Raw genomic sequence first — 23,353 nt, forward strand, 5'->3', positions numbered from 1 at the left:
GTAGCTGTTGTATCTGTGTTGTAAATAGACGATGTCTTGTTAATCCATTTCTTTAGGGTATTGACAAGAACTGTCAACTACCCATGCTAAATGGAACATCAATGATGCTTTTTTTGTGTAGGTAAATCTAGCCATTACCTTCAAAAGGTTATGCTATGATATGCTACTTCTCACAACCTAGGTCAGTAATACAGGCAACTGTGTACACTTCTACACTATCTGTTTCACTTTTAAAAGACATCAGTTTATGTACCCGTTAAATGTGTATATTCATGTGTTTCTATGTCGTATTGCAGAAGTACCGTTGGATGCCGCGTCAGACTTCATACACTCAGCTTTGTTTAACAACTGTGTATGGAGCACTTAGCACGGGACATGATTACCCATAGGGCCCGTAAGTAGGTCACGGCACTTCGCGAGACCTTAAGTTCGTCCGGTGACAAACAACGTTTCATACCTTTTCGAATGGTTTCATGGTTGTCAGTTGACAGTAAGGAACCGATCATCCTTGCAGGAATAACAAATTTCCGATCTAACCATCCCCAAATTAGCAAACTTTTACCACTGCCAACAGCTGTGACAGCAACGCATGGTTGTACTCTTGATCCGGTCTAGTAAAGTCATATTTGTCAGTCGCGCAATCTGGAACCAGAACTGGTTCTTGAATAGATGGTTGTCACCGGAAATCGGGTACCGGAAGTAAGCTGGGCCCGACTCGCTTTTTGGAAGTTGGATCACGCAAAGGGAGTTGGGATCCAGCTTATTACCGGAAGTAACGCCTCGAGAGACATACAGGCCCCATACTATATTGTTCATTGAACCATTCCTAAGGGTTCGATAACCATTTTGCCATTTAAGCACTCAAAGAAAAGAATTTCATGGATGTCAACTTCTATATTTTGGGGGACACGACCTTTTGGAGTATGCTCTTACTCTTTTGTCAGGTGAATGCTGTGGAATATGAATCATTCGCCTGATGAAGGCGTATGAATATTCTCCGAAACGTCGTGTTCCTCAAAATATAGAGTTGCCTTTATGTGTATCACTTGTAAAAGTCGTCAAAGACTTCCATTTTAAGCACTATTAACTGATAGTTTCCTTGAGTATAAATTATATTTAACCTTACCTTCAGTGGTCATTCCACCAGGGGTAACGACTATAATACCGAATCCTGTGCCAGTATATTCCGGTTCCTCTGTGACCTCTTCTTTTGTTGTTGGGTTTGTCATTTGGGTCGTAGCTGCTGTTGTAGTAGATGTCGATGTAGTAGTAGATGTTGTTGTGGGACTAGTGGTAGTGGTTGCTGTGGTGGTTATGGTTGTTGGTGTAGTAGTAAATGTCGTGGTCGTAGTAGTTGGTGCTGGTGTAGTGATCGGCGGTGGTGTTAACGTTTCTGTGAATGCAGAAGCAGAGATAGATCAGGCGTCCCTGTAGCTATAGCGACACATATATAATGCTTTCGATATAGAGAATTTGATAAATAATTGAACTCGATTTATTTTCAGCACATTTTGAATTTTCATTACATTCTTTATTTTCACAAAACCAGAAGCCTATACCACACATTGCCAAAGGGAGATAATCAGCGTAATTTCTAGTCTGGAACAACTGGAATATTGCTCAGAGCGGAGTTAGACAACGAACAAACAATTTTTACATGAAACCTTTTTTCCATCGTTGTTGTATTGGAATGACCATATGTACATCACGGTCACGCTTGAATGAGAATTATTGATTCAAGTTCCTCATTTCCGAACACTGAATCTTTCTTGTGGTCTTACATACATAAGGAGTTCACACAATGCTACGATATGTCGAAGTATTGGTAAAGTGGTCAGCACCACATTGTACAGCAGTTAACAGCACAAATAAAGTAAGAACCGGCAAAAAATATACGTGTTCTTACCCGCACAGGTAACTGACAGAATAGAATTCGACAAGCCCTTGAGTTTCGTAAAGTCGTCAACGTCAATTCGATGGTCACTTAAAGGCAAAGAAGCAAGTTTGTCGAGCTCGTCCTTCGTTCTGTTGCTAGTGGTTATTCCAACTGCAATAATCTTGGCTCCAGTATCTTTCAGAAGGTTTGCTTGTGGTATGGTATTCGCTCGATCGATATTGGATATCCCATCGGCAATGAGTATGGCAACGTTTGGAACATCACTTCGGTCACCACGCCGTGAGACAAATATATGGTTGTTCGCTGCCCACAGACCCGCAGCTGTGTAGGTGGAGCTACTGTCGTAGCTGATGTTCTTCACAACCTCCTGGAGGGATCTGGCTGTTGAGTAAGAATTTAGATAAGCATAAAGCCTGACTGAATAGGAAAACGTCAGTACTCCTATTCTGACCGTTCCGTCATCCATGCTGGCAATGCCTATGAATTCACTGACAAAATTCTTGACCAGTTCGAAATTCTCGTCTCCAATACTTCCTGAAGCATCAATGATGAAGGCGATGTCAAGGTCATCGGCAGAGCAAGCAGGAGCGGCTGTGGAGTCAAGGTAAGAAATATCATTGAAATGTCAGTGTACAAACATACACATAAACATACACCCGTGAAGATCCAGGTAAGAATTAGTCTTCAGTAACCCATGCTTGTCGTAAGAAGCGACTAACGGGATCGTGTGGTCAGGCTCGCTGGCTTGGTTGACTCATGTATCCCATTTGCGTAGATCGATGCTCATGATGTTGATTACGGTATTGTGAGGTGAGGTGAGGTGAGGTGAGGTGAAATTGAGTTTAACGTCGTACTTGAGAATATTTCGCTCATATGACGACGTGCATGCGTGTGTATGTGTATGTGCGGCTGCTTGTACTAGCCCAGACTGAAGCTGGTTTTATAGTGCTAGCCCACTGAGATACCATGCCGCAGTGAAGCATGAATACCCTACTCAGACACATTATACTGACTCCGAGCCGACAAGTCCTTGTTGTACCCTGTAATGCCGAGCGCCAGGCAGGGACCAACAAGTACCATATTTTAACGTCTTTTGGTATGACGCGGTCGGGGATCGAACCCGCGACCTTCCGCTCTCCGGGCGGACGCTCTAACCACTACACCACGGAGGCGGTCCATTTTTTACGGTTTTGTCTGGTCCGGGCTCGATTATTTACAGACCGCCGCCATATAGCAGGCGCGCGCACGCACACACACACACAGAGAGAGAGAGAGAGAGACAGACGCACGCACGCACGCACACACACGCACACACGCAAGCACGCACACACACACATACATACATCTAATTGATGTTGACATCAAGTATTCGCAAGAAGAGGGAAAATATCCTCTCACAGCATTATTCAAGGAAGGTCATGGGGCAAGTCACCACTTCAAATGAGGTAGGCGTGCTTCCTCACAAATGAAAGCTGTCTTTTCGGGTAGAAGTAGAATGACAAATTGCACAAAAACACACACACACACACACGCACGCACGCACGCACGTGCGCGCACACACCGGCTAATCAGTTCATTAATGAATCTCAATATTATTCCGTTCACTAGCAAACTTAAAACAGCCAAGATAATCAACTTTAGCCTTAGGTTGATCATTGATCTGCTCAAAAACTCGTGCTCAAAGATTTTTCATCGCGGTACGAACATAAGAATTCTTTGATTTCGAAATCTATATACATATTTGCAAAATTAATTGGGTTAGACGTGTGGACGAAATGTCTTAATTGGACAAAATTGTTGTGGATACAGTTCCCTTTATTGACTTGATGCTTATGGGTTTCCAATAGTCAACTTCCCTTTCCAATAGTCAACTTCCCTTTCCAATAGTCAACTTCCCTTTCATTTCGAGCAATATTAATATTCCAACAGCTCATGCCTTTGGTGTTTATATTTCACAACTTTTGACGTGCAGTCGAGCGTGCTGTTTTAATTAGGATTTCAAAGAGAGTCATGCCACTCTTGCTCAGTTGTTTGATCAAGGTTACAAGGTCTCAGTAGAGCTTGCAAGAAGTATTACGGTAGGCATGTGGAGGAAATTTCAAAATTTGATGCATCAGTGACAAAAATTATGTCCGATGTAATTCCCTATTTGACTTATACCATACGTTCCCGCATTATTTCGGGGCGGTGGGGTAGCGTAGTGGTTAAAGCGTTCGTTCGTCACGCCGAAGACCCGGGTTCGATTCCCCACATGGGTTGTTACGACGTAAATTGTAATAAAAACACAAATTGTAATACTTGCAGCAAATTGTAATAAACTTGACGTAAATTGTAATAAAAACGTAAATTGTAATAAAAATTGACGTAAATTGTAATACGCAAATTGTAATAAAAATTGACGTTAATTGTAATAATTTTCGTTGCGGTAAAATGTAATAAATATTTACGTAAATTGTAATAACAGTTTTAATCACTCGTAAATACGCGGGTGTTTGTTTTTCGTTGCATTTCATACATCAAATAAGCTTGTTAGGGCGATAACTCAAGAAAGAAATGATGGATTTTGTTCAAATTTGGTACCAAGGTATATTGGCGAGATTCACCGACACAAGTAAAACGGAGTGACCTTGAGATAATTTTCAAGGTCACAGCAAAAATCTGAGGGTTTTGCCAACATAAAGATTGTAAGCGCGATAACCCAAGAAAGAATTGACAAATCTTAACTAAAATGACGAAAATGATATTCGTCCTGATATATAATCGATATAATCTGTCCTCTGTATCATGTCTTTTCGCAAATTTCTTTTGAGGTTTTGATATGTATACATATAAAGTGGGGGTGGGGTAGGGGTGGGTTTCTAACGGGTATATCTAACACACTTGCATGCATGTAGAGTCGGAGAGGTGGGTGGGTGTTCTAACGGGTATAACTACGAGGGACGTTCAAATAGTAGTCAGCCTCACCTAGAATATGATACAAATGCAGCTGTTTTTATGTTTTATTTTTCTACATATTATCTGTCAGCCTCAAGCAAATTGGTTTTGCTATGTTGCAGCCTCACGATCCCCATTTTGTGAGACTCTGTATCTTGGCTTGGTACTCCCAAAAAACGTAAAATCTGCAATAATATGCATCACAAACTTCAGGAAACAAAATATGTTATGTTTGAGATTGGTAGAAGTCGGCTAGAATCAAACATAGATATTAAACTGCACAAAAAGGCAATTTCAAAACTACAATCGCTTGTTCAAATGACTCCCCATTCTGTTTACTGAAAGAACTCGAGAAAGAAATGATGGATTTTGTTCAAATTTGGTACCAAGGTTTATTGACTGGAGATCGGAGATTTACCGACACCACTTGAATTTAGATGACATTGAGGTCATTCTAAAGGTCACAGCGAAGGTGTAACAGTTTTGCACATGCCAAGCTTGGTAGCCGCGAACTCAGGAAAGTATTAATAGATTTTGATCCAATTTTATATCAAGGTGTATTGGCGGGATTCCCCCAACACCAATTGATTGGGAAACTTGTGCTCATTTTAAGTTCACAGTGAAAAGTGTTTTGCACATGTCTAACTTTTAGTGCGAAAATACAAGACAGAATTAATATGTTTTGCTTAAAGGTAGTACCAAGATGCGTTGGGAGTATCGTCTGACGCCAGTCGAATTCAGTGACCTTCGCATTATTTTCAAGGTCACAGCGAGTATTCTTGCGATATCTCCAAACCTAATGGATGGAATTTGTTCGCATTTTGAATCAAGGCATCAGATGACAGTTTCGGTAACGTTTACATAATTTTCAGGGTCAGACAGAGGATGATTGCGACATTCAGATATCGACATGTGGCGGGGGCAATAGCTATGTTTGTGACGCTTTGTGATTACTAATTTTCAAGTTTTTGTTAGCAAATGGTTTCTATAATTTCATGCTAATTCTACCAGCTGTGAAATTATTCGTGACACGTCTTAAAAAAGACAGAGAATATTTGTGTATGTTTCGAAAATTAAAGTTAATTGTTTTTCATTATGGAGTTATTTTCGATGTTGTCGCAAGGACATATTTTACGAGCAATAGCTTTCAATAATTTAATGTTATTTCTATTACATTTTGAAGTTCTTCATAGCATATCCCAAAATAACAGGATATTGTTTCTTTACGCTTTGAAATGTACGTTTCTTTTTATTCATTTTCGAATTATTTTCAATGTTGACGCAATGACATGCATATTTGAAGTTAATTTAATGTTTTAATCATATGTGATTTATTATGATTTATGTTTCGATCATACATTCTTATATTGCGTTGTCATAGTTTAACCTGGTTCGTATTATTTTCTTCATCATATTACTATATATTATTGTATTTATATGAGTGGGAATTTTAAGTTACATTTGCCTAGAATATCATAAATTGCTGGCGCCTGGTTATTCCTTGCCACATAGCAGTCAATCTGTCTACTCATTTGTTGTATTTGATTGATGCATTTAAAATAAAATGTAGAAATGATATTGAATTGCATCATTTGCTTCAAGGAATCGATCAGATGTGCTCGTTATCAAAGTAAAGTCAAAACTTCTTTCTGTAAGGTATACAGTGGAAGTTGACACCTTAATTGTTATGGGTAGACCAAAGAAATCATTTATTTAGTTTCACCGCTCAAAATACAACAAAGAATTCAACGGGTGGCATTAACCTCAACGAATGATCATAACAATGCTTATAACCTACGAGGGCAATCATATCGGGGATAATTTGTTTTCATGCGATATCCACCGGGTTAAATATCACTTTATCATGGTGACATGACATCATGAACAATGTTATGACGTCACGTTGCTTCTAAGAAGCCGCCTTCTAAATACAACGATGGCGGGGAGCCTGCCTTTGATGGAAAGTAGATTATCGCGTAATTCCCTAATTAAAGACTTCGGTAATAAATAGAAAATTATATTCGTGACCATAATATGCTAGGTTAACGACCTAAATATCGGCATATCCCTTCTCTGGTTCCGAAAATACCAAGATTTAGGCAGTTGTGTTGTAAACTGATATTTATCTTCTATAAAGTCGGCTATATTCAAACCATGAGAAATGTCGTCAAATAATGTCTGATGACAGTTACCAACGTCCCAATAGTGTCCATATATTTTAGAAATCTATAATAATAGAGCACAACCTCACTACTTTTTTGATAAATGACAAAGATTAATCAACCATATTAAAAGGTTTCAGGCTTGAAGGACGAAGCTCATTAAAAATCTATTGCCAGTTCCCTTTAGAGACCGATAAAAGGGTTCGAAAATGTGGGTTATAAATGCATGAAAGTTTTTATTGTTGTTCATACCCGTTAGGCCTCCCGCCTCTACATGTATTAGAGATATAACCGTTAGAACCACCACCACCCCCTCTATGTCTTAAAGAATGCTAGATATAACCGTTAGAACACACCACACCACTTTTCTGCCCATTTATTCAATTGGGCTAAATCATAGTTGAGAGTTGCTTCTATGGATTTTACATATTTTCCCGCAACACCGATTGATGTGTCATCGGCCAACATTATTGTGATATTTTGTAAATTTCCAGGTAAATCATTGATATATACAAGGAACACAAATTAACCAAGGGCAGATCCTTGAGGAACCCCTGCAGTAACATTTAGTTTTTCATAATGTTCCATTAACAGAGACACACTGTCGTCTATCAGGGCCCGGTTGTTCAAAACTCGGTTATCTTTTAACCAGCCGTTAAGTACATTTAACCGACTGTTACCTAATAACAGAGGGTTATCTTCTTGTTCAAAACTCTGTTAACTTTTAACAGGCTGTTAACGTGACGTTAAGTTAAAACACCTAAGGACCGCCGCTAACTTTTTAACAGTGTGGTTAACTCGCAAATGGCGTTCATGGCTAACACTGCTTTCATGATGCCAGTTCAGCAAAGAAAGGATAGGGTGTATCGTGGACTGGACTTCGATATTGGAAATTATTCTGACGAAGAGTTACATACGAAACTGTATCTATGCACATCATAGGAACTTAAATACATGTTGTACAAGTACATGCATGATGCCTACGTTTCATCTTTTAACACTTGCTTCAGTCATGGTGTCACGCAGCACAGAAACTTGACAGTTTCGTGTAAACACATCACATTCCTGTATTGTATCTATTTTTAATTTCCCATTTCTTGCTACTATGCTCTTTCCATGCAAATAGGTGTCTGACAATTTGAGAAAATGCTACACAGTGTAAAGTCTGAAATTTTCTTTGTTTACATTTCAAACAGGTGTTGTCTTTCGAGTACCCCCAATATCTTTCGTTTCACTTTATCTAGACACTTGGTATTGGTGCAAAAAAGACCAGTTGTAATTAGATTCTAAAATGTATGAGGAATTCAGTAGGGCTGGGACGAGTAGGAAACAATGGAATCGAGTACCCGCATGTACGTACCCGTACTCGGAGTCGAGTACCCGGAAATGTAAGAAATACATTCGGGTCAACTTTCTGAATATTCAATCACGATTTGACAGAGATTATTGTGGAAAACTTGAACAGTTGGTAATAAGACATTAAAACTGACCCTCAAGCTATTTAATTTACGTCTGTTTAACCAATATAGAGAGTAACACCATTACTTACATTCCTCGTTATAACAACGAACGTTTTGTTCCTGCTGCTACTGTAACTTAACTACTCACTGCACATGCACAGATAAATTACAGTCATTAAAACTATGCTTCATTAATCGGACAATACCAATGATGTAAAAACCCGTGAATTTCCGGGTTAGAATATGGATCTTCAGTAACCCATGCTTGTCGTAAGAGGAGACTAACGGGATCGGTGGTCAGACTCGCTGACTTGGTTCACATATGTCATCGGTTTCCAATTGCGCACATCGATGCTCATGTTGTTGATCACTGGATTGTCTGGTCCAGACTCGTTTACTTACAGACCGCCGCCATATAGCTGGAATATTGCTGAGTGCGGAGTAAAACAAAACTCACTCACTCACTCAATGATGTAAATGTGTGTTAAGTCAAAAATGAAAAAGACAAGCTCTTGTCTGCCCTTGTCATTACAGAGCTCTCTCCCTTTTCGGATACTCGATTCCTAGAAATAGGACTCGATTCCAGCTGTACCCGACCCGGATTCGAGTACCCGAGTACCCGCCCCAGCCTTAGAATGCAGTGATTCATTTGTCGCTGCTGAATAAGAAATATAAGTGATGTAATTGGCGTTTCAATACCGGCCTTCGCGAAACGTGATTTTGTAAACTCTATCCAATAGGGCGCAAAGTGCACTTGGGCGTTCGTGTGAGTGTATTTATGAAAACATCTGAACACGATTCCAGGTTTATCGGCAACGTTTCAGAATTATTAGTGATTTTATGAAAAACTAATATCATTGTTAATTAATATGCTATTTTTGAAAGTCTATACTCCAAGTAATTATCCGATTTTGTTTTGATATGTCCGTCTGGCATCCCTTCCTATAGATGGATTTTAATTATATTTTTCCTAATCATTTCAGCAATAGGCCTAATTTCTTTTTTCATTCTTCGAATGTTTTAATTGAAGCAAATCATCTTTCAAAAATGCTATATAAATTGACGAAAACTTAGTTAGCATACACATTGCTCTCGCAACTGATGTGTAGGAAAAGAAACAAAACATGATTATGTATCTATTTCTGTTGTGAGTGATATGCAGGCCTACTTCGTAGTCACTTTGATTAAATATTATATTTGAATATCGAAACCTTTTTGTCACAGCGAACACAACACTATCTCTTGTCATATTACACGATAATATTTCGAATTTTTAACTTATTTTATAACAATATCTGAATGCTAATGTTATACACTGATAGGTTCATATAAGGAATACACTGGCACAATAGTATTTCTCTGCCGAATCGTTGCAGCTTTCTATAATACACTTATGAAATATAATACATGTTTTCCGTCCTTGAAGCCATTGAAAAGAACTATCTATGCATTAAATGGAGGTTCACCTGATTAATGGGTATCGAGGAAATTATGTTCATCTACTACAGCGTTCTATAAGACACTTATGAAATATACTCTCCCAAAAAAGAAACGCATCAAGAAAATAGCAATTTCATGTAGCAATGAATTAAAACGTGATTCATTTTACAAAAGGTTTTGCTCTGTTTATGAGTCCCATGGTGTTTATGGTTTGAAACATCACAACAAAGGCACTATCCGTAAATAATCTTTCATTTAACAGCATGATTTTCTCAATTTCGGCGTGTAGTGTCACAGAATACACACCACATGCAATGCATCGAAAGTTGGGGATCAGGATAGTCTCAATGATGGGTATAAAAGGTTGATCGCTGTCTGTCGATTATTCACTGTATTTGGAATATTGTTGACGAACGCAAATGCCACGTCTAAGTGAAGCCAACCGTCATATCGCCATTGGTTTGTTTGAAGCTGGCCAGTCTCAACGTGCAGTTGCCCGACGCATGAATGTTCACCAAAGTAAGTATTTCACGGCTCTGGGAGAGATATCGCCGGCAGAATGCGGTAGCAGATGCCCCTCGTAGTGGGCGACCTCGAGCGACCACTGCGGCGCAGGATCGCCACATCTGGGTACATCACCTGCGTCATCGAACAGCTACGGCGACCAGTACCGCTCGACAAATACCCGGATTGAGGAGGCTTTCTGCACAGACCGCCAGGAACAGGTTTACGTGCCAGAAGACCGTATTTGGGCCCAGTGCTTCGACAACAACATCGTCGACATCGAGTTCAATGGTGCACCAACGTTCAGGCCTGGAACCTACCGAATTGGCGTAGAATCTGGTTCAGTGATGAATGACGATTTCTATTGGAACGATGCGATGGAAGAATGCGGATGTACAGACGTCGACGTGGACGTTTCGCCGAGGCATGCGTTCCCCAGGTGGACAGATTCGGCCGGGGAAGTGTTATGATGTGGGGGGTGATCACCTGCCGTAGGAGAGTGATTTGGTGATGATCCAGGGCAATCTGACAGCTCAACGGTAATTTCCTACGCCCACACCTCCTTCCAATCATTGATCGCCAGAGGGAGTTGTTTCAACAGGACAATGCCAGGCCCCACACAGCACGTCACACTAGAGACGTCCTCCAGAACCACACAACATCAATGTGCTCCCCTGGCCCCTCAAGATCACCGCGGATGATCGAACATCTGTGGGATGCCCTGCAGACGGGTGCGACGCCCTAACCCCTCGCCAGCCCCAGACACTTCAGCAGCAACTCGCACAGGCACTACAGGCAGAGTGGGCTGCGATTGGGCAACACGAGATTCTGATTTGTTCGATGCCGAGGCGATGCCGTGCAGTTCTGGATGCCCACGGTGGTCACATCGAGGTATTGACTTCAGCGCCAACACACGTCTCCATGTGACACTCAAACTGACTTCCCTCGAGTTGGTGCCAAAGACGGATAAGTCTGTGATTCTGCAATTTCGCTATATTTCATTGACTCATAAAGCCTACAAGATGTTTCAAAATAAACATAAAAAATACAGTTTCATATGCGTTTTTTTTTGGGAGAGTATATAATACTATGATCGTGATCATTTAAAAGAATCATTTTCTGCAGAATCGATAAATGAACGTCCATCTGATCTTATGTGAAATTAGACGCGTTTCATGTTTTTCAAGACATCTTTTCGAATGACGATATTGCACAGTATTATTCACGAGATTCCTGTCAACAGTAAGGTCGGATAATAGATCAATTTTTATTCAGCAGTGTTGGCCCTGAGGCCTATGGTACAATTACAGTTTGATCTGCTTGCACGTGGTGCTGGTAACATATTAAGTTTCTATTGGTATTGAATGCACATTTCAGATAAAAGCTATGGTATAAGCTACACAACATCTATATTGTTTGATGTTAAAAGATTTGGCAATGTGTGTTCATGCATTACACTTTTTGACAGACTTGGCAAATAATTAATAAATGATATTGATAGCATCTTCACGACTTGGCCATACAGTCATGACAATTTAAGGAGTGAAAAGTGAGCGATAGGTCTTGTGGAAATTCAAAGATTCATTAAGACTGTAGCCGTCTAAGCTTAACTCTGTGTGTAATATTTATACATTTTCTATCCACGGACAACATGCTTCTAATATTAATATTATTTCCATGGATTCATCATTTTTTATCTATAGCTGTGCTATAGTTTTTCATTAAAATGTCTTTTCTGTTGTTGGAATTGAAGTAGGTCCCACTCAGAGCTGGGATCATTTGTCTTTGAAATATAAATTATGCAAACGGCTGGAACCTTGTGTTCAAATCCAAAACGTTCGTAGCGCTACGACTTTCGCATGCCTATGATAAACTATAGAGTTGTCCTCAACCATTGACTGGATTACATTCTCTTCGTCAGCAGAGAAATTTCGACTTCTCTTTCTCCTTGAGGTGCAGGCGACATTTTGCGTTTTCATTTTTCGTAAACCGGAAGTAAACAGAAAACGGAACTATGGGATATATGGAAACTAACCAGTGACGTTAACCACACTGTTAAACTTTGACGGCGACGTTAGCTAACGGCATGACTAACCATGTTTTGAACAACGCATATTTAACGTTAGGATTTAACCGGCCGTTAGGAGTTAACCGGCGGTTAAGATAACCGAGTATTGAACAACCGGGCCCAGATTGATAGTTAGTTAACCAACTAAGTACGTTTCCACGAACACCATCATTTTCTTATTTGTGCAATAAACCTTTATGCCATGCCCTGTAAAAAGCTTTTGAAATATCACAAAACAGCATACAGTAAAGGTGGTGATTATCTAGGACTGAGCATATATTATGATATATGTCTATGTTGAGATGTAGTAGAATGACTAGCAGTAAAACCTGACTGGAATTTACTTAAAATGTTATGTTCATGGAAATGCTTTACCATTATTCTTTCAAGGATTTTCCAAAGGATAGGTATTAAACTAATAGGTCTGTAATTAGTTGGGAGGGATGCATTTCCTTCTTTCAAAATAGGAGTAACATTACCCGTTTTAGACATTGTAGGAAATACAGTCACTCAGTGATATGTTATACAACAAACAAAGAGGTTCAGCTATAGATGTACAAATTCGTTTTAACACTCTCATGTTAATGCCATCAGGTCCACTAGATTTGTTTGCTGGGAAGGTCTTATCAGATACCTCCTTTTCGGTTACAATGACATTTGTTATACTGTTAACACAGCGATGGCTAACAGGTGGCAAAGTCTTGCCGCCATCAGTAACATTTGAAACAGATACAAAATATTCATTTAATGTTTGAGCTTTATCCAAATCTGTAAAAACTGAAGGTATCCCAGAATCATCAGTGACAAGAAGGGGAATGGGTCCCGATGAAGTAGTAACAACCTGATTGAGTAGACTGAGGTGATAAATAGTTATCAAAAATAGATTAAAAGTTTCCCTTGGCTATTCTTTTCAGATTATTTACTTTATTCCTTTGCTTTTTGTATTTAAATAGCTCAGAAGTATTCAGAGATCGAAATGCTTTCTTCCTTAGACGTTCTCATTTCTTTTTAGTATGTTACGAGGGGCGTTGAAAAAGTAGTCAAACTAACTATATTCTCGATGTCCAATGTTTGAAAAAAAGCATCCATTTTATTTTGAAGGAATCATTAGCAAAGTCATATCCATGATTGCATGTGGGTAATGTGGTTAGCGAGATATTAGTCTTCACAACATTGGGGTATTATGTTTCTTGCAAATTTGCAGAAAATGGAAAACGATCTCCCATTTGGTATCTAGTAATAGTAATAGTCCGCTTATATGGCGCTCACATCCAGGCACATTGCCTGCTCACGGCGCTACGTACATTACTATCCCCGATCATAGGACACTATCGTAGTTTCCGATACTTTTTAAACTCCCTGGGGACTGTACAGCCATGCTGCCTGTTAGGCGCAATGAACTTAACACTCACATTGCCAGCACATACTCACGGGTACCCATTTTACAGCTGGGTGAACTGAGACAGTGTAGATCTAAGTATCTTGTCCAAGAATACTACGCAAATGTGCCCATCTCGGGAACCGAACCTCGGCGCCTCCTCGAAACAGGGCTTTCAGCGTGATAGGCAGACGCCTTACAACTGCACTATTGCGCTATCTCTTGGATAATGGTATACCCTCAGATAGTATCATATAAAATATGTTCAGCATAGTATTGGATGAATTCCCGTGATCATCAACATTCAAAGATTTGGATTGCTTGATTTACATTTAGACGGGGACTGTATTTCATACAAAAATGTTTCTTGCATATTTTGTTTCCTGAAGTTTAATTTGTGATGCATGTCATTGCTAGTCAGCTAGGCTATTCCATTTGTCCGAACCACAACATACGGAGACAGATCATTTAGCAGACCGGGTGCTGTACTCTGGAATTGATTACTTGAAAATGTCAGAAAATCGGAAAATATCAACAGTTTCCGATCTTGTCTCAAAACCACCCTCTTCAAAGGAGCATTCGACTAAGTGCACATGAGCAGGACTCTGGATATGTAGCGCTATACAAATGTCTAATTTGATTTGATTTGATTTGATTTGATATACCCGTTAGAAACCCACCCCCACCCAACTTTATATTTATACATATCAAAACCTCAAAAGATATTTGCGAAAAGACATGATACAGAGGACAGTAAGAGATTTTATATCGATTATATATCAGGACGAATATCATTTTCGTCATTTAGCTAAGATTTGTCAATTCTTTCTTGGGTATCGCGCTAACAATCTTTATATTGGCAAAACCCTCAGATTTTTGCTGTGACCTTGAAAATTATCTCAAGGTCACTCCGTTTCACTTGTGTCGGTGAATCTCGCCAATATACCTTGGTACCAAATTTGAACAAAATCCATCATTTCTTTCTTGAGTTATCGCCCTAACAAGCTTATTTGATGTATGAAATGCAACGAAAAACAAACACCCGCGTATTTACGAGTGATTAAAACTGTTATTACAATTTACGTAAATATTTATTACATTTTACCGCAACGAAAATTATTACAATTAACGTCAATTTTTATTACAATTTGCGTTTTTATTACAATTTACGTCAAGTTTATTACAATTTACGTTTTTATTACAATTTACGTCAAGTTTATTACAATTTGCTACAAGTATTACAATTTGCGTTTTTATTATAATTTACGTCGTAACATGGGTATAATATGTGAAGCCCGTTTCTGGTGTCCCCCACCGTGATATAGCTGGAATATTGCTAAAAGCGGCGTAAAACTAAACTCACTCACTCACTCCCGCATTATTTCAGGTGAACAAAAGACTAGACTCAGTATATGTTTATAACGGGTGCCACCGGTGGGGCAGGATACGCTCACCTTTTCGCGAACACCTGGTATCATCACTATTTCATAGTGATTCAAAAACACAATGCTCTGTCATCGTATCGCATGGTGACAATCACTGGATTGTCTGGTTTATTAATGCTGCTGAAACAAATATCTGCTCATGATTGTACAATAGACTCTGTTTTGGGCAGATATTTCTTATAAATGTGGAAAGGGTTTTGTCGCTTCTACTGATATTTTTGTTGCGTTGAACACTTGACTTGCCGTTCCAGGCGTGTGTTTAAGGCTGGACTTATGCCAATGTTTGGTTTTGTCAGAACTTGTTTGAACAAGATTACAACTTTGCAGGCCTCGGTAAAACTTTCACAACGTTTTATGGCTGTGAAGAGCATTTCAAATTTTGACTCATCAATGACAAGTCTGAATTCCTGTGCAATTCCATATTTCCATTTGTGCCAATTGTTAACGTGTTTTTCAAGGTGAACAACTGATTTACCTTTGCGGGGTTTTAATAGTAAATTTAACTTGAATAATGTTAAAAACGCCGTTAAATCAAACTATATTTGATCAACCCTCTGTGCTTAATCAATGATATTCACATACCCGAGATACATCACAAATACTACAATTTTTCTACGCCTTGCAATAAAAAAATATGAAAGTGCAAGTACAAAAACATACAGAAATATTTTCATTCATACATATCATCTCTCCAAGCGTATGTTTTTCATATTTCACTTAAGCAGAAAGTTGAGCTGAGTTATTGTGAAATTTTATAACAAGTTATATACATATATATATTTATACATTAATGTCCAGACCTTCCTCGACGCCGCCACCTTCAGCAACGTCCCCGTACACAGCGAGGATGAGGATGAGAAGCGGCCACTCCCTGATCATCCTGACTGTCAGCACCTCCTTCTGCAGTCCGCACAGTCTGTAATGTCCTTAAACGTCTTCGGTGTTACAAAAGTCAAGATTTGTTTACAGGCATCCAACAAATGTTCCCGTCATGCAACATCAACACGCTGATCACGTGACACGACAGTCAGATTGTATATACCATGTATACGTCCTTCAAGAGACCATCCTATTCTCTATGGCCGTTGGGTGTGTCTCAGACAATGCATTTGTGTGTGATGATCTATCAACCGTGCATCACCCAAGCGATTACTTATAAATTATGCATGCGATGGGTAAACGCAAAACAGTATAAACAGTATACGAATTAACAACAATGTTCCATTATCGTTTGGAACTTCTGTGTTGACTCTTTGTTCTTGTGCATCAAGAGAAGGTGCATGCGTCCTGCCACGTGGGTAGCACCATCACAAATGTGCAAAGGCAATTCAAATGTTTTACTGAAAAGCACTCGAGAGCACATGGCAGAGGGACAATAGGAAAGTGTGGTCCTGGTGCATTACGCGTGAGTCTAGCCTAACATGACTTGACTAGGCCTTGTATAATTTTCTTTGAACTGTTTGTGCATGCTCGATTGCACCCCAAACCTTCAAATGGGAAGCTTCTGGAATATTGATGTGAATATATGGAACGGTGAAGTCATCTCTTCTGTCATACAGTCTTGCTGACTGAAAAATATCAGATGATCGATATACCTGAGTGAGTGGGTGAGCATGATTATATACTGCATTTAGCAATATTTCTGAAAACTAAAAGCGGGTACTAAAGAAAATGGCTTTACATATTGTACTATAATAACCGTAGTTTAATGTTATGGTAATGGTACTTGAGGCCGTAACTGCAGGAAAGACCACAGACTACACAATTTGTATTCAGGGCAAAACCAGGATGAATGATAATTCTTTAAAAACGTAGTTGCATTGTTCAGCCTTTCGCAACAGCGCCGTATCCACAGGGACAATCAGATCTTTATAGAACCCCTGAGATTTAGTCTATTCATACGTCCCGCAGCTCTCTTAATTGCATGCACTTACGTTGATCTACATCATTAAACAAGGTGGCTTTTATGTCCATGTTTCATCGTGTTCTACAGTAATTGACGAAAAACACTTGAATGATAGGAGTCTGTATTTGCAATACATATGTATATGGCCATCTGCCTATAAAGGCAGTCCTGACAAAGGGCAATTATGTCTGTAGTGAGCTTTTTTATGTACTGAATGCTGAACTATAATTGATTTTAATTCAATTCTTTATTTGCCTTTAGCTGTGCAGCTAATCCGTTGTGAACATGAAAGTATACATTCTTAGTACAGACAGGGTGGTTGGTTTGGTACAATATATAAACAAAAGGAGAACATACAAACACATTTTGCAGTAAAATATTAGTCTTAACTGTGAAGCCTTGAATAGGATTTTACCAGATTAAAGAGTTGCTTAAGATTTTGGATACTCAAGAGCTGGACAAATTTGAAAACTGATGGATTTTTCCAATAGTAAGGCTTAATGTACAATTTTCTTAAATCTTGATAAACAGGACACTTTAATACAAAATGGAATTCATCCTCTATATCATTGGGACAGGACAGACATGTTCTATTGTTCATGTGAATATTATTATACCTTCCTGTTTCAATATATAAGTTATGCGAAGAGAGTCGAAATTTAGTCAAATATTTTGCATAAATTGCAGGAATTGATTTTGGAAGATAATATTGCAAAGTGAAAGTATCAATAATATGTTGATACAATCTACAACTAGTAAAACTGGACAACTGACTTCCAATCAACTGGAAAGCATGACCAATAAGTCTTTGTTTAATGACAGGCAGATAGGAGACATTCAATTCATGTTTATACCATATATCACTAAAACCAAGGGTTGTCAAAATATTCTTAACCTGAAAGGCCCAGTTCTGAACACTACCTGTTTCTACCTCATCATATAGATATTCATAACACCCACGTAGAATATATATAGTTATCAGTTCCTAGCAGCTTACTGCAGTACTTGACAATATTGAACATCCATTTGTAGCGCAAAGGATGACGACCATGTTCGGCATAAACCATACAATTACAAGTTGATTTCTGGCACCCAATAACCGTTTTCAATAATCCAAATGTAATCTTTCGATATTTCAGCCTTATGACTGACTGACTGACTGAGTTTGGTTTTACGCCGCTTTTAGCAATATTCCAGCATCATCACGGCGGGGGACACCAGAAATACTCATTGTACCCATGTTGGGATTCGAACCCGAGTCTTCGGCGTGACGAGCCAACGCTTTGACCACTAGGCTACCCCACCGCCCTTTCAGCCTTATAAGAGCCTCATACTTCAGACGCATAGAACAAAACACTTCCAACAGAGCAATCGAAAACAGACAACATCGTTTTAGGATTCAGATACAAGGACCGTGTGTTATCATTAAGAGCAAATATGGCCTTTCTACCTTGACAAGATAACTGTTTTTGTGCATTTGTAAACTTATTGTTATAATTAAATACGATGCCTAAATATGTAAAACTATCTTGGACGTCAATGACGTCATGATTATCCTTCAATATCTCACCAGGCCGAACTTTGCCACCGTTTTGGAAAACAACAATCTTGGTCTTCAGAGTGTTAACCTGCATTCCCCCTTTCTCGGAGTAAGTTGATAGGGTATTAAGCATCTGTTGGAGACCATCGACTGACTCAGAAAATAAAACAAGATCGTCAGCGTACATCAACAAGAAAAGGCTAAGAGTTTTGCACTCATAGGGAACGCAATTATTTTGCAGAAAAGCCTCTTCAAAGTCATAAATGAACAGAGAGAATAAAATGGGTGACAACACTTCCCCTGGCATTAAGCCTAAATTATTTTCAAAATATCGACTACAGACCTTACAGTAAGGTTCATTGAGTGGATAACTGATAGCAGCTTAAATCTGATGGATTTTTCCAATAGTAAGGCTTAATGTACAATTTCCTTAAATCTTGATAAACAGGACATTTTAATACAAAATGGAATTCATCCTCTATATCTATTGTTCATGTGAATATTATTATACCTTTCTGTTTCAATATATAAGTTATGCGAAGAGAGTCGAAATTTAGTCAAATATTTTGTATAAATTGCAGGATTGATTTTTGAAGATAATATTGCAAAGTGAAAGTATCAATATATATGTTTATTCAATCTACACTTAGTAAAACTGGACAACTGACTCCCAATAGTCTGGAAAGCATGATCAATGAGTCTCTGTTTAATGACAGGCAGATAGGAGACATTCAATTCATGTTTATACCATATATCACTAAAACCAAGGGTTGTCAAAATATTCTTAACCTGAAAGGCCCAGTTCTGAACACTACTTGTTTCTACCTCATCATATAGATATTCATAACACCCACGTAGAATATATATAGTTATCAGTTCCTAGCAGCTTACTGCAGTACTTGACAATATTGAACATCCATTTGTAGCGCAAAGGATAACGACCATGTTCGGCAAAAACCATACAGTTGCAAGTTGATTTCTGGCACCCAATAACCGTTTTCAATAATCATAATGTAATCTTTCGATATGACTATGACTGACTGACTGACTGAGTTTGGTTTTACGCCGCTTTTAGCAATATTCCAGCATCATCACGGCGGGGGACACCAGAAATACTCATTGTACCCATGTAGGGACTCGAACCCGAGTCTTCGGCGTGACGAGCTAACGCTTTGACCACTAGGCTACCCCACCGCCCTTTCAGCCTTATAAGAGCCTCATACTTCAGACGCATAGAACAAAACACTTCCAACAGAGCAATCGAAAACAGACAACATCGTTTGAGGATTCAGATACAAGGACCGTGTGTTATCATTAAGAGCAAATATGGCCTTTCTACCTTGACAAGATAACTGTTTTTGAGCATTTGTAAACTTATTGTTATAATTAAATACGATGTCTAAATATGTAAACTATCTTTGACGTCAATGACGTCATGATTATCATTCCTCACCAGGCCGAACTTTGCCACCGGAAAACAACAATCTTGGTTTTCAGAGTGTTAACCTGCATTCCACCTTTCTCGGAGTAAGTTGATAGGGTATTAAGCATCTGTTGGAGACCATCGACTGACTCAGAAAATAAAACAAGATCGTCAGCGTACATCAACAAGAAAAGGCTAAGAGTTTTGCACTAATAGGGAACGCAATTATTTTGCAGAAAAGCCTCTTCAAAGTCATAAATGAACAGAGAGAATAAAATGGGTGACAACACTTCCCCTGGCATTAAGCCTAAATTATTTTCAAAATATCGACTACAGAAACCATTGACATTGACACACGACCTTACAGTAAGGTACATTGAGTGGATAACTGATAGCAGCTTACCTCTGATTCCAAGTGTAGACAATTTATACCACAACTTATATCTATCTACAGAGTCGAAAGGCCTCCTAAAGTAAATGACAGCGCAATATAGACGTTTCTTAGCACCTAAAGATTTACTGATAAGTTAGTGTAGTGCAAATATGGCGTCCACTGTTCCCAAATTCGGTTGGAACATTGCGATCTGCATCCTCGATAATCTCCAGGGTATACGTTAAGATCACTCTCCACTATACCCTGGATGCATCCACGGCTTGGCCCGATGATTTTATTACCCCCCTTTGCTGGCTTTTTATGAAAAATGAGGTGTCTACGCTGGGAAGATTGAACGTACAAATCTCACTTTCGCTTCTTAAATTATCTAACCGTTTAAACTTGGCAACACTATTGATGCAGAGGTACTCTGAAAGATGTAGAAGGAGTTCTTTGATTATATTTTTTTAAAGTTTCAGATCTGTCAATTTGTCTGTATGATTTCCCCAAAAATTTGAGTGGCACAGCGAACAAACCTTCGCGACTGCGACCGCTATCTTTGTTGGTACTGGCAAGCTCGGAAATAACGGCGGCTTAGCTGATTGGCTACTGTGAGAATGTGGAGCCAGCAAAGGGAGGTAATATAATTATCGGGCCAAGCCGTGGATGCATCCAGGGTATAGTGGAGAGTGATCGTAACGTATACCTAGGAGCTTATCGAGGATGTGCGATCTGAAGACCATGATTGAAGCCTCTGGTTGATTATGGATGTAAATAACTTCCCAAAACAACTAACGAGTCTGATATCCACGATAATTATTCGGGTCAGAGGTATCCCTTTTGTGAAAACCGGAACAATGACAGCTGAAGACCTTGATCAAGAAAAATATCCAGTTGATAAAACACAATTAAATATTATGGTCAGTAAAGGCAATAAATATTCTTCATATTCAAGAAAGTATTCATTTAACATATTATCGGGTCCATGAGATTTCTGCCGCTTTAGAGAATGAATAGCCTCTTTGATCTCAATATCACTAATCACAAAGTCAAGTACTTCATATACAGCATCCGCATTCGAAAATCGGAGCTTATCTGCAGAGCTGATGTCAGCTGAACCTGCGACATTTCTAAAATGTTCATAGAAGTCATTAATTGGGACATCATGCTTGACCTTTGACCGTTTGTTAAACTTCAAGTGAAACTGTTTCGGATCATTATTATTCAGCCGAGACAGTCTATTCCCTTCCGACTTTGAATAAAGTCTCTTAAGTCTTTTCTCCATCCTTTTGTAAATACTTTTTTTAGTGTGGAAATGTTCATGATTATCTAGAGTCTTATTTCTATTAAAGGTCCTTAAGGCATTAATATAGTCTATATACAGTAACTTACTCATCACTGAACCATGGTTTGTCGTCTGCTCTGGCCTATGAAGGGGAGTGCGACTGTCACCTGCCTTACACCTAACTTTAAAAATGTTATCATTATATCATTCAGGTTAGCTGTAAAATTGTCAATACAGTTGTCCATGGATTCTTGTGAAGTAATAGTCTGTTTATCAAAAGAAGCATTTAATGTATCAGCATTAACAATCAAAGCCTGTTTACTTTCAAACACACAGTCAGCGTTCCACAGAACAGAATCACAGAACAGACTTCACCTTGCACGTCGCACGTGCACTTGCAGCTATTGTCAATTTCAGGTGACATGTGTACGGTCAGACCACCATGGTCGGCGGATCGACCTTCACATTGACACGTGCAGTTGTCGATTTCAGATATGGGGCGACTTCTGACCGACATTTCAACAAGAAGTGGAGCGTGATCAGAAACCTCACGAAAGTCACTTACAATAAATGTTGGGAATTGTTCAAACATATCATACATACAGATTAAGTCGTCTATTACACTAATGCCCTTTGATCCGTTGAAAGTATAATCAGTCTCTACCATTCAATATTCTACGTCGTCATATGAGCGAAATATTCTCAAGCACGACGATAAACCCAATTTCACCTCACCTCACCTCAATATTCCAAGTCCTGTAGATTTACACAGTTCATGCGGACAGGAAGTAGTGAGTCTTCTTCATATGTTATCACCGTGTCTAGGTGTTAAACTAAGAGTCTGGGCAACTTATCATTTTCATTATAATCATTCATGTGTCTTGTTCTACTATTAAAATATCCAAGTAAACACACTTTTCCAAGAGACATATACATTCCAACTTGATTTTCAAGCTCTTGGAACAGGTCACAGTCATATAGGTTATAAAATGAGGAATTGTTTGGTGGCATGTAGACCAAAGCACAGTACACACTGGGCCTGATCATAGATGGAATCATGATTGTCAAATTTCATCCAGGAGTCAAAATATACATCATTTATTGATACAAGAGAGGTAAGGTTGACTCTTATCAGCACTATAGCACCTCCATCTTCGGTAGATTAAGATTTTCTTCTGGGTATAATATGTGTTTGGAATCCTGGAACTTCCAGTTCATATGAGTTTTCAATCCAACACTCACACAAGTGACAACCATTATTGGCATGAGTATATAATATTTATACCTCTAAGTAGTACATCCTCATTACTGCCCGACCTTGTAGGGTTGGTTGACTCTGGTCCAGTGTAAAGTTTCCCTTCAGTTTATACTTTATCCCTCACAAATGACACCTTTCTGTTCTCACTTCTAGCTTTTTTTAATACTGGGAGTATGAACTTTCTTCTTTCTTGAATCTCTTTAGGATATTGTTCGGATATGGAGAAGTTTGTGGATTTGAGTTTTTACTATTTTTTCTCACAAGTTTACGTTGAGAAAAG

At 38.9% G+C, this 23,353-nt stretch overlaps 1 protein-coding gene across 1 annotated transcript; it reads right to left on the bottom strand.

Moving 5' to 3' along the window:
* Positions 1–39: 39 nt before the first annotated feature.
* LOC124265680 (cartilage matrix protein-like) lies at positions 40–16,485 on the bottom strand. Its single transcript, XM_046700481.1, has 4 exons — positions 16,089–16,485; positions 1,907–2,488; positions 1,127–1,393; positions 40–86 (listed from the first exon to the last, which is right to left on the bottom strand). The coding sequence occupies exons 1-4, from the start codon at positions 16,165–16,167 to the stop codon at positions 40–42; spliced, it is 975 nt and encodes a 324-aa protein (XP_046556437.1). The 5' UTR covers positions 16,168–16,485.
* Between the last annotated feature and the right edge of the window lie 6,868 nt (positions 16,486–23,353).

The sequence above is a fragment of the Haliotis rubra genome, unplaced genomic scaffold, assembly GCF_003918875.1.
Source record: "Haliotis rubra isolate DU_JTF1 unplaced genomic scaffold, ASM391887v1 Scf99, whole genome shotgun sequence".
In the NCBI taxonomy this organism is placed as follows: domain Eukaryota; kingdom Metazoa; phylum Mollusca; class Gastropoda; order Lepetellida; family Haliotidae; genus Haliotis; species Haliotis rubra.